We start from the raw sequence: 12,201 nt of genomic DNA on the forward strand, positions 1-12,201 counted from the left end.
TTTTTTTTTTCCTCCTGTGTTTTTTGGGTTTGTTTTGGTTGGTTTTTGTTTTCGTTTTTGTTTTTTTGCTTCGGTTTCTCCTGGTAGATAAAAACCCCATTGCTGCTAACTCCAGGAGGGGCGGCCACCGGCCACACCAGCCCCCACAGCTCCTTCTCCACACTGCCACAGGGTCCGGGACACTGGGGGACGGGACAGGGAGGGGACAAGGGACGGCTAAACCCGCCTGATGCTCACCGGATGCTTGACGCCTATGTACAGGGTGGAGCTGCGGCGCTGGCCCCCGTCTCTGCCCTGCCCAGGAGGCTCGAAACCCGCTTGTCCTTCCCAGCCTCGCCCGGGGTCTTCACTCGGCGCCGGGGGTCCCAGGGAGGTCCCCACCGCCCTCAGTTTGTGTACACCTGAGTCCCAATCACACGCATGATCTCCTTCTGGATTTTGGGGTCCTGAGTATTGATATTGGCGTCTCCCACTTGGCCATCTTCGTACCTGGAAGGGGAGAAAGGGGGGTGAGGGGGTGTCCCAGGGGTGTCCCATGGGTGTCCCACGGGTGCTGGCCAGGTGGGTGCAGCCTGGGACTCACACAAAGAAGAAGCGGGTGCAGACATGGTCCGAGACGGGGCAGACCCAGATGTTGCCGTGTTTCTGCAGGTCCTTGGAGGTGATGACTGCCAGGGGAAGGGGCTGTCGGACGGGGGACAGGGACAGAGGTCCCTGCTGGGGGCAGCCTGTGGTGGGCACCCGCCCTCCCTCCTCCTTCCCCCTACCCGGTGAGCCAGGGATGCAGGTGCTGCCTGTCCTCCCCCCCCCGCCACTGTCCCCCCGCCACACGTCCCCGCACCTTCGCAAAGTGCGATGCAGTTCAGGTTGCGGCTCTGGAGGAAGCGGGACTGGATGGAGCGGGTCTGCGGGAAGAGCAGCCGTCATTACCTTTCCTGGCCAGGGTCGGCACGCCCCATCCCCAGCACCCGTGGGTGCCATGTCCCCAGCCCCATCCTCTCAAGGCGTCCCCCGGCCCATCACCTGGGGGATGGTGTTCATCCGGTTGTACCGCTGCACCAGCTCGTCCTTGGAAGGCATCCGGTGCTGCCCTTTCCCCATCCCTGCGGAGAAGCAAAGCGGTGGCCGTCACTCCTGGGCAGAGAGCACCCTGGGGTGATGCAGGGACACATGCCACAGACGGGGACGGTCACGCTGTGTGCTCTCGCCCTGTTGGCTGAACCCTGGGAACCCCCCAGAAGTGGGCACAGCGGTTTTTGGAGCCTAGAAAATGTAGGGGGGGTTAATTCCCTGGCGCATTGGAAAGCCCCAACCGGGCTAGGAAGAGGCTGGTGCAGGTGGGAAGGATGCGGGATGCTGCCCACTCCCGCACGGCTCCTCTGGCTGGCACGATGCCGAACGTCCCCGGGCCCATGCAGGGATTGGGATGGGAGCGCAGGCAGGACTGGGCAGCGCAGGCAGCCTCTTACCTGAGTATCCAAAGGAAATACTGGAGATGGGGCTCAGATAGATGCCCTTGCCATAGGCTGCTCCATGCAGCTTGCAGGAAAACACCAGGGTGAGCGACACAGGGTCACTCCGACAGCTTGGGTACGGTGGCGGTGGTGGCGGCAGCCCGGCCTCGGCAGGCAGCGCACCCCCAGCTGCCTGCCCCCCTGCCTGCCCCCCTCCCTGCCCGCCTGCCTGCCCGGGGCAGGGGCCAGGCCCAGGGCAGCGTTACCTGCAGTTTGGTGTAGGAAGCGTTGACCAGCCCATTGCGGAGGATGGAGTGCCAGTTCTCAATGTGAGAGCCGCTGGAAAAAGCCAGCCCCATGTCAGCCTGCCCCACGACCCCCGCCTGGGGAGCTCCCACAGCCCTCCCAGCAACTCACTGGAAAGCAAATGTGCTGCCATAGAGTTTCTTGGCAGTGCGGAACCGGGCTTCCTTGGCCGGGGGGCTGCTGAGCAGGAGGAACTGGTGGGAGGTGTGCATGAACTTCAGCTGCTACCAGGGGAAAGGGAAGAGCAAAGGCGGCACCGGCAGGGAGCAAGGACAGACAAACAGACAGACAGACGGAGATCATGCACGGCAGCCTGGCCCCGTGCCCAGCCCTGCTTTGGCCATCCTGAGCTTGCCAGGAGGGCCCATGGCGTTCCCTGTCTCCTGTCCCCCATCCCCCATCCCATGTCAAATACCCTCTGCCCTACACCCCGCACCTGCCCCCCAATCTCACAGGCTGCAGGCCCCACCCCAAAGGCTGCATCCTAGAGCCCACAGCCTCACATCACCCACCCCACATCCTTATGTCCCTAATCCTCCATCGCACATCCTACAGCCCACAACCCACACCCTGCATCCTACATTGTGTAGAGGAATGAAGCTGGGTTAATTATCATTGATAATATACAGCTGTGGGCTGGCTTCAGGGGTGGTGCCTTGGCTGATGCAGATAAAGTGCAGCTGTGGCTGGTTCTGTGAGGAGGCTGGGCAGCCAAGGAAGAGAGAGGAGGAAGAAGCAAGAAGAGGGAGGGAGCAAGCATGCATGCTCTGGATGAGGAGAGGGACTGGTATGAAGAGTGTGTTGGTAGGAGATGGTAAAAGACCTTGTTGCAGCTTGATAGTTTGGAGAGTGCTGCAACAACATTGCACATCTCATATCCTACAGACTGCATCCTATAGCCTGTACCCTGCATCCGTATCTTATATCCCACCTCCCATATCGTATGTCTTGCATGCCATACCCTGCATCCTATAACCTATGTCTCACACCCTATAGACTGCCCCCTGCATCTTGCCTCTTATATCCCATGTCCCACACCCCATATCCCACATTCCATACCCTCTGCCCTGCCTGCTGCACCTGCACCCCACCTGGAGCCCAGCCAGGCCCCTTACCCTGCTGAGAGGCAGCTTGACGATGTGGGATCTGTTGCTGGAGATTATCCTTGGAAAGAGGAGGAGGGAGAGGAGAAGGAAGGTCAGACAGGCTGGTCCCATGCTCCTCTGGGAGTGGGGCTGAGCTGGGAGCTGCACCAGAACCCACCCCAAGGCCGGTAGATGGTTGCAATCCCATGGGAGAAAGGGGCTGAGGATGCCTGGTTGCCTCCTACCCCATCCTGTCCCAGGGGACATGGGGCAGTAGGCAGGAATATGGGGCAGTGGGATGAGGTCACACCACCCTTGGCCTTACCACTGCAGGAGGGGATGGGCCAGGGGGTCTAGCTTGTCCATCTGCTTCTTGATCTCCAGGTAGGACCCCTGGCAGAGGCAAGAAGGGGTGTGGGTGTCTCCCCCAGCACCCACACAACCATGGGCAGATGGTAACCAGCAACAAAATGCCACCCCTGGTGAAGGATCTCATGCTGGAGGGGTCTCGCGTGGGGCCACGCTGGTGTACCTGGGTCATCTCCCGGATGGACATCACGCTGTCCAAAGCCTTCTGCAGCCGCTCGTAGTTCTTCTTCTGCACACGGAGCAGGAGAGAGGCATCAGAGAGGTCCTCGGGGCTCCCCCAGCCCCATCACCCCCCAGCATCTGGGAGCATTGTCCCCCCAGTGCTTACCTTGGGGTTGAAGGCAAGTGTTTTGGGGTCATTGGGGTCCACCACGGAAGGGTAAGGCTCAAAGATGATGCTCTTGCGAGGGGACTCCAGGGCGGCACGGCACATGGCCACCAGCAGGTCCACCACCTTGGGGACAGAGTGTGGGGGTGAAGGGACAACCCTGAGGTGATGGTGTGGTCACCTGTGGTGTGCACCCCTACCTCAGCACCCGTGGCCACCTCCTCTGCCGCGCCGGACATAACGCCCAGGGTGTAGAAGGAGAAGACGCAGAGCTCCCGGGTGCACACCGCTGGCTGTGGAGGTGACAGGAGCCGTGGGGAGGGTCAGGGACAGTGACATGGGCCGAGAGCCCACACCTGCCTTGTCCCCATCACTGCACCTTGAGCATGGAGCCGTTCTGGAAAACATGCTGCTCATCGCACACCACGCAGTACTCGTTGAGCGTTGGGATCCGCTGCTCCGCGTACTTCATGATCTGAGGGGGAGGACGGTGGGAGTCAGCCACCGTGGCGGCTCCGGGCAGTGGGATGGGGCTAGGTGGGGTGTGGGGCAGCAGAGAGGATGCTCCCGGCAGTGGGATGGGGATAAATGGGATGTGAGACAGTGGGAAGAATGCTCCAGGAAGCAGGATGGGGCTCAGCAGGACACGGGGCAGCAGGGAGGTTCTCCGGGCAGTGGGACAGGGCTGAGCGGGATGCAGGACCCTCACCTGGACGAGGAAGCCGTACTCCAGCGTAGGAACGTTCTTGCAGTGGCCGCCGACCTGCGACGGAGCCGGAGCGGAGCCAGCTGCGTTATCCCCTTCCCCCCATGCACCCCCACCTCCGCACGGCACCGGCAATCCCAACCCCGACCCCTGGCACAGCAGGACCCACGACGCACCAGCACCCTCCTGGGGCCACAGCTGCAGCCGGGCCACAGCACTGAGGGGGAGGTAACACCCCGCAGGACCCCATGGCTGGTGCGCCAGCTTGCCCATGAGCACCCAAGGGTGCTGGGGACAAGGTGCAGGGGAGAAACCCTGCACCCACAACCCAAGGATGTCCCACCACCCCATGGCAAGTGATCTGACCCTGGAACTGCCCCCCGGAATCTGGGAAGGGAAAGGAGAGGAAAGCAAACCCCGAGGCGGGGAGGCACCCACCAGGATGTTGAAGGGGGCGACACCTGCCTGGGTGCTGGGGGGTGGGTAGCCGAAAACCTCCACCTTGGGGTTCTTCACCATACAGGAGACAGAACGGTTCATCAGGCGGTTGACACGAGCCTCGGGGATGCCCAGTTTGCCCTTCAGCACTGAATCCTGGATGACGGGGAAGCTGGGAGACCTGCAGGCACGGAATCCCCCTGAGCTCCCCAGCATGTCACTGTCCCTACTTCTCCATCACCTGGTTCTGAAATCAGCCTTTGGCTGGTTTTTGGGAGCAACCTCCACCTCCTCGGGCTTTGGTAGGGAGCAGCAGCATTCGAGGGGTGAGTGGGGAAACTGAGGCATGGTGCCAGGTCCCCAGCCACCCAAGGGTGAGGGGACAGAGGTCCCTTGGGGACACTGTCAGGGCCTTACTTGGGGATGGGGGAGAAGATGCTGAGGCCAGCGCGAAACTTCTTGATGGTGCCGCTCGTCTTGAACCAACTGTGCCGCTTCTCCTGCTGGGTCTTCAGGAAATCGTTGCTAAGGTGTTTCCATTGCTGAGATGTGAACATGCCCAGGATCCTGGCAAAGAGGTGGTATGGGTGCCTCAGCAGGCTGCTGGCACCCATGGGTGCTTCGGTGCCCACTGAGCCTGGTGCTTGGGTGGTCCGTGCCACCCAGCTCCTCTGCTTCCCCACCCAAAGCCAGCGGTGAGCCCATCACAGGGCTGTGTGGCAGATAAAATGTGGTGGCATGGGGACATGTGGCACCTTGCCGGTTTTGGGGCAAAATAGTGACACTGTGGACCACCCTGCCGACCACCCTTGCCCTGGGGATGCCCACTGCATTTTGGCTCTTACTTCTTCAGCTGCAGACCCAGCCCAAAGCCCTCCTTGTTGGATGGCTGGAAAACCTCGATGGACGGTTCTGCAGAGAGAGAGAGAGGACAAGCTGTCGGTGCCACCCACCGGTGTGCCCATCCCAAGGGCACATGGGGACATCATATCCTGCCTGTCCCTACTCACCGGGGCCATCGAGGTACTGGGAGAGGGAGAAGCGCAGGCGGAGGACGATGGGCTCCGTCCGCAGCACCTTCCATGCTGTCGCCACCTCCTCCTGCCGAGGGAGAGCTGTGATTCAGCGCAGCTGTGGGGAACCCCACAGCGGAGGGAAATTTGGGGACCCCCAGGCACATTTCCCCACCCTCCCTGTGCCAACACTGCTGGAGCAACCCGGGGACTCACATCGAGGAAGCTGATGTTCACATGGAGGTCAATGTCCACATCATCGATGGTCCCGTACTCCCTGTGAAGACACGTGGTGCTGTGGTGAGGCTGGCACAGTGCCGGAGTCGCTGCCTGGTGCCCACCGTGCCAGGGCAGGCAGGCCCGCGGGGCAGTGATGGCCACATGTGGCTCCCCGTGTATCAAGTGCATGCAGCCCTGAGACCAGGACGGCAGTGGGAGAGTGCCCAGATTGTGGACAGGTGCCTGGGTATGGCACAACCAGGTGCCCAAGGGGATGGCATGATCAGGTGTCCAGGGGATGCCGTGGCTGGGTGTCCTGGGGATGGCACAGCCGGGTGCCCTGGGGATGCCGTGGCTGGGTGTCCTGGGGACAGTATGGCTGGGCACCCAGGGATGCCTGAAGCATGGCACAGCCAGCTGCCCCAGTGATGCTGTGGCTGGATGCCTGCGTATGGCACAGTTGGGTGCACCCACCTGACGGCCACGGCATTCTCGCTGTAGATCTCCTTCACGGCCTCGATGTCAGCGTCCAGCTGCGGGTGACGGTACAGGTCGGCAGCGCAGGTCCCCTGCAGCACAGCACCCCGTGGCATCATGAGACACAGAGCTGCCCCTGCACACTCAGGCTCAGGTTGGGGGTCCCTGAGCCCCCCCATGGCACCCATGGGACCCGTCACCTGTGGTGCCCACCTGGACGCCGTAGAGGAACTCCTCGGACTCATTGTCCCCGTCGGAGTCATCGTCCGTCCAGTACTGGCCCTTGAGGTCCTGAGGGGCAGAGGGTCGGGGGAGCAGCAGATTAGTGGGGCCAGAGGGTTGGGGGGCAGCAGGGATGGGGGGAGTGGAGATGGGGGGAGAGGGTTGGGGGGAGCAGGTTGTAGGGGAGAGGGTTGGGGGAGGTGGATTGCGGGGAGAGGGGATGGGGGAGAGGGTTGGGGGGTGGAGTGGGGTGGGGTGGGTGGGTTGTGAGGGGCAGATTAAGGGGGAGTGAATTTGGGGGGTAGCAGTTTGGGGGAGTGGGTTGTGGGGAATGATTTGAGGGGAACAGTTTGGGCGGCATGGGGTGTAGGATGAGGGGAGTATTTTGGGGGGCTGTGGGATGGGGCAGTGGGATGGGAGCAGTTTGGGGAGCAAACAGGACGGGGGAGCAGTTTTGGGGGAGTGGGATGGAGCAATGGGATGGGAGCAGTTTGGGGGGCAGTGGGATGGGGGGAGCAGGTAGCAGGGAGCAGGATGGGAGGCAGCAGATTGGGGGGAGCAGGATGGGGAGAGCAGGATGGTGGCAGTGGGGGACACACAGCAGGATGGGGACAGTGGGGGGGGCAGCAGGGGACACACAGCAGGATGGGGACAGCGGGGGAGGCAGCAGGGGACACACAGCAGGATGGGGACGGGGGGCGGGTGGCCCGCGCACAGAGCCGCTGGGGGGGCCTGGTCCATCGCGACAGCGTGGGGGTCCTGCCCGGCCCACCCCGTCCCCGTCCCGTGCCGGGGGCCACAGGGCCACTCAGGGCCACCGAGGGCCACCCGAGGCCCGGCTCCCCCCTCCTCCCGCCCCGAGTAGGCCCCGTCCCGCCGCCCTCCCCGCCCGCCACCCCCGGGGCCTGCCGCCGCTGCCGGGCCCGGAGGGGGTGCCCGCGCCCCCCGCGCCCCCCGCGCCCCCCGGCCGGCCCCCCCTCACCATCTCAGCGGCGCCCGGGCGGGCCTGCCACCGCCTCCATGCTGCCGGGCGGGCGGGCGGCCATCGGGCCTTGACGTCAGGCCCCGCCGCGGGCCCGGGCGCCACCGCCGTCACCCGGCAACGCTGCCGCTGACGTCACCCGTGGGGACCCCCGCACCCCCCGGTACTCCCAGCAGGGCCCCGGGGACCCCGGGCCCGCGGCGGCCGTGACACAGACCTAAGGGGCTGGCGGTGGGCCCCAGTGTCCCCAGCACAGTGCCCCCTGGTCCCCGTGGCCCCGGCTCAGGGTCCCCCATGGCCCCAGCACAGGGTCCCCCACGGGGTGGCCACGGTGGGTCCCCCCACGGCGTCCCCATGGCCGAGCACAGAGTCCCCAGCACAGGGTCCCCATGTCCTGGGCACAGGGTGGCCACCTTGGGTCCCCACGTGGCTGCCAGGGTGTCCCCATGGTTCAGCATAGGGTCCCCAAGGCCCCAGCACACAGCGGCCATCTTGGGTCCCCGTAGGGCTGCACAGGGTCCCCATGGTCCAGCACAGGGTCCCCAGCGCAGGGTGGGTACCTTGGGCCCCCACATGGCTGCAGGGTGTCCCCACAGCCCAGCACAGGGCCTGCATGGCAGGTCCCCCTGTTAACAGTGCGTCCCCAGTGTCACCAGAGTCCCAGCATGGAGCAGCCATGATGGGTCCCCAGCATCCCCAGCAAAAGGTCCCCATGGTCCTGGGACAGGGTCCCCAACACCTCCAGCTGGGGGTCCCCAGTGTCCCCACAGACGTGGCACAGGGTGCCCATGCTGGCTCCCCACACAGCTGGCACAGTGTCCCCACGGCCCCACTGCAGAGCATCCACCTTGGCCCCTCGGCACCCCCAGGGCTCAGAGGCTCAGGACCCTCCAACGTCGCCCCAACCGGCGCCAGTCTGTGGGGGTGAGCTGTAGGGGACGCGGCCCCTTTAAGAGCAGCGGGACGAGGCGCTACGCCTTTAAGCGCGGCGGGCGGGGCGCGGGCCCTTTAAGGCGGCGGCGGCCGCTCTCCGTCCGCGTGCAAAAAATCGCAGCGCCTCCCGTGCCTTGTGCGTCCGCCAGAAAAAGGAGTCCCTGCGCCCCGCCTCTTCCCGCCCCCGTCGCGGGGCGGGCGGCGGAGGAATCTGTGGCGGGGGGGCGGAGGGCGGTGCTTCGACCCCCGGGATCACCTTGGCGGGGCGGCGGGGCGGCGCGCAGAGCGGCGGCGGCTCTCGGAGAGGACGGGTGTGAGGCGAGGTCGGGCGGCGGCAGGTAACGGCGGCCTGAGGGCCAGCGGGCGGCGGCGAGGGAGCATCGGTACCCGCCGCCATCGGCTCCTTCCCGCCGCCGGGCCGGGGTCTCCCTCAGTCGGCGTTGAGGAGCCGCGGGGCGGGGGGGGGGCGCGCGCGGTCGCGGCGCCCTCTGGGAAGGTGGCGGGGCGGGGGGCTGGCGGCGCCGGGGGCTGGCGGCGCCGGGCACGTGGCGCGGCCGCGTCCCGCCCAGCCTCGGGCTCGGGAGTGCCGGCCCCGCCGCTCTGCCGGGGGGGAGCCCCGGGCCGGGGGCCGCGGCGGGTCGGTCCCTGAGGCGCGGTGCCGGGGGGCGGTGCGGGGCCTGGGCTGCACCGTCCCGCCCGTGTTCCTGATGGTCGGGCCGGGCCTGAGCCTACTGGGAGGCCGAGTCACATGGGGACAGAGCGGAGCGCTTCGCCGCCCCCCCGCCCCCCCACCCGAGGGCCGTTGGCTTCCATCAGCGTACGGCTCGCTAACCTCAGCAGTGATGCTGCAGCCTCTGTCCTCCCCCCCCGCCCGGAGGAGAAGGCCCCTTCTGAATTTATCTTTTTCCGTAATTATGCCTGCTTAAACACGTCCAATTGATTTGGACAGACCCTTGAACTGTGAAAACGTCCGAAACGTGTTTAAACCCTCTCTGCAGGGCTAGCTGGGCATGAATGGTGCTTTTGTGGGTGGACAATGGCAACCTCCCGACTGTCTCCTCAGATTAATAAAAGTAAACTGCAATCTCTAAAAACCTGCTTTGGTCTGATAAGGCCGCTGGTTATTGGTGAGGCCCAGGTTAACAGGAGTCGGTGCTCTGCAGAGGTTTGTGCAATTTTAATGCCTTTGCTTTCCAGTTAAGTCCTGTTCCTGCGAAGGGCTGCTGCTAACTGTGACTTGCCTTGGTCTAAAGGTTGGATGACAAAGAGTTTTTTTGTTACCGTGATACCTCCAGGGAAACTCGAGGGCTTGTGCAACCCAGGAGTGCTTAATTAAAAAAGAGAATTAACTCCTAAGCACATAATTTTATGCCTGACATCCCATTCATAAAGCAAAACTTAGGCTAATTTGAAGGAGTTAAAAGTTTGGCGGCCTGACGGTCATGCTGATGGCAGCTCATTTCCCAACCATCACCAGGTTAACGAAGGCCTTTTCTTCCGAGGCAGGAAGCTCTGCTGTGAGCCACGTGTTCGGGGATTCTTGCCTTTGAAACCCTTCAGAGAAACTTCACTCTCACTGAATAACAAGCTTGTGGAGGCTGTGGTGCTGCCTCGGAGCCCGTTGCTCTAGCAGAGCAGTCTGCTTCTTTTTTTACTACCTATCTCTTTATCTGCCCAAAGCCATAAATTTTGCCAAAACCTTAATTTATATTGGTTAGCTGGACTGGTCCAACACTGACTTTAATTAGTTTTCTAGACCCCAAGCTGATAGTTTAACTTGATAGAAACAAAACATTTCCTAGGCTGGCTGGACCATGTGCTGGGCCTTGTGTCTCCGGGCCGGCCGTGCTCCCTGGGGAGATGGTGCCGCGGCTGCCGCAGCGCGCAGTGGTGGGTGGCACGTAGGGAATGGGCCTGCAGCACCTTGCTGCTGCCGGGCGTGCACCGAACCTGCATCCTGAAGCTGGGGGTGTAGGAGAGGGATCTGTACTTCCACCTAGCTATATTTAAATGTAAAAAAACCTCCCTGAACTTTCTTTTATAATGCAAAAAAGACTTTTCCAATTGCCTTGAAGGCAACTAGGTAGTCTGCTCGTGTGGGGCCAGGCTGAAAGGCTCCTTGTCCTCTGTCACACCAACATGCTGCAAGGTGAAGTTGGTAGGTGTGCCTGCACTACAAAGACCCTCGAGATAAGTCTTTCTTCTCACCAGTTATGTGATGCTTGTCACCTCGACTCACTTAATTTTTTTAAGTCTCCTGTATGCCTGTGCCCTCCAGGAAGGGCAGGCTTGGCTATGGCGAGGCTGATCCATCTGCATGCAGGGAAAGGGCTGATGTGGCCCAGTGCTGTGCGGGCTGGCCTGACCTTTCTGTCCCACATAACTCATTTGCCAAAAAGCTGGAGAGGCATCTCTGTTGCAGAGCTGTGGGTCAATCCTGTGGAGCTGTGGCTTGCTGTCGGGGACAGCATAGGCCAGCTGGGAGCAGGTGGTGGCTTCTGGGTCCCGTCCAGCATTGCAGAAAAGAGATGGCATTTTGGGGTGGCCATCTTGTACTTACGTAACGGCACAACACCACCTCTTGCAACAGCTGCCCAGGGGAGAGCAGGTTGTCTTCCCTCTCTGGGAGAGGAACTGACAGGCTGTGTTAAAAGCCTGCTTTGCTGCAGAGCTGGTTTTTTTTTTTTTTTTTTTTTTTTTTTTTTGTTGAGTGCCTTTAGGTTCTGGAATGAGCAAAGCTGATGTTTTGCTTAGGCTTTTTTTGGGAATCTGAAGGCCTGCCTGGTTTCATAACCCTGCGCTTCTCCAATGTAAGTTCTAACTCAAACCATTTCTGCGTTCTAACTCAAACCATTTCTGCCTCTGGCCAGGGACACTGGGCGTGAGCAGCCTTATTCTCCATCTTCAGAGAGGTGGTGGAAGTGAGGCAGACTGATAAAACCTGAATCATCGTTTGCCACGAGCCTCCCTGCAGCTTGCCTGCAACTTTTACAGGCAGTAAAACATCTTTGTTCAGGGTGGCAGTGGTTAATGCCGGCCCTGCCTGGGGACAGTCTCTGTGAGGCCTGCTGCTGCAGTTTCTGCTTCCCATTGTCACTGATAACAGCAAAGGCTTGGCCCAGGGTAGGGATTGCTGCTGCCGCCTCTCACAGCACCTTCAGATTTGGATCTGCCCTTGGGGGAGGGAGTTTAGAGTTTCTCTCAGCCGACCTCAGAATGAGCTGGCTGGGTTTAGTCACCTCACTAATGCAAAACCGGTAGTTGTGACCTCAAACGGCTCTTTCTAGAATATTCAAGAGCCAGGGAGATACCAAGCATCTTTGGGATGCCCTGCCTGAAGCACAGGCAGGCCAAGTAATAAATTTGGGCATTTAGTCATTATTCCTTGAGGAAGGAATTAAGATTATTCAGTGCTGGAAACATTGAGGCTTTCTAGGGTACCCCTCCCTTCCTTGCCCAGCTCAGACTGAGGGCTCTGTCTTTGGGTTTCCTTGAAGTTCTTGCTCCTCTGATTTATTTATTTATTTTTTTTAAAACCAAGTCTGGACTAGTGGGAAATGCCAGACATTCCTGTTACATTTATAAGACTGGTTCTTCCAGTGGGATTCAGTTGATGCTTTGTAAATACATGTAATGGGAGGCAGGAGGAAGAATTAAAAAGCAAAGCTT

General features: G+C 61.4%; 1 protein-coding gene across 9 annotated transcripts; it reads right to left on the bottom strand.

Moving 5' to 3' along the window:
* Positions 1-9: 9 nt before the first annotated feature.
* Positions 10-8,052, bottom strand: PARP6 (poly(ADP-ribose) polymerase family member 6). 9 transcript variants are annotated; one of them, XM_080395158.1, is made up of 22 exons: positions 7,600-8,052; positions 6,609-6,686; positions 6,393-6,487; positions 5,916-5,976; positions 5,697-5,787; positions 5,532-5,598; positions 5,104-5,253; positions 4,687-4,867; positions 4,252-4,305; positions 3,922-4,017; positions 3,743-3,835; positions 3,543-3,668; positions 3,378-3,443; positions 3,171-3,238; positions 2,876-2,924; positions 1,872-1,981; positions 1,721-1,793; positions 1,470-1,539; positions 1,024-1,103; positions 842-905; positions 584-684; positions 10-489 (listed from the first exon to the last, which is right to left on the bottom strand). In XM_080395158.1, exons 1-22 carry the CDS (start codon positions 7,600-7,602, stop codon positions 217-219), a joined length of 2,049 nt encoding a protein of 682 aa, XP_080251284.1. In that variant the 5' UTR covers positions 7,603-8,052; the 3' UTR covers positions 10-216. The 9 variants fall into 9 exon arrangements, 7 of the variants coding, with proteins under 7 accessions (XP_080251284.1, XP_080251285.1, XP_080251283.1 ...); XM_080395159.1 differs by having other exon boundaries at positions 11-489; positions 1,872-1,984; positions 4,714-4,867; XM_080395157.1 differs by having other exon boundaries at positions 11-489; positions 1,872-1,984.
* Positions 8,053-12,201: the final 4,149 nt, after the last annotated feature.

The sequence above is a fragment of the Falco punctatus genome (assembly GCF_963210335.1).
Source record: "Falco punctatus genome assembly, chromosome: 7".
Taxonomy (NCBI): Eukaryota; Metazoa; Chordata; class Aves; order Falconiformes; family Falconidae; genus Falco; species Falco punctatus.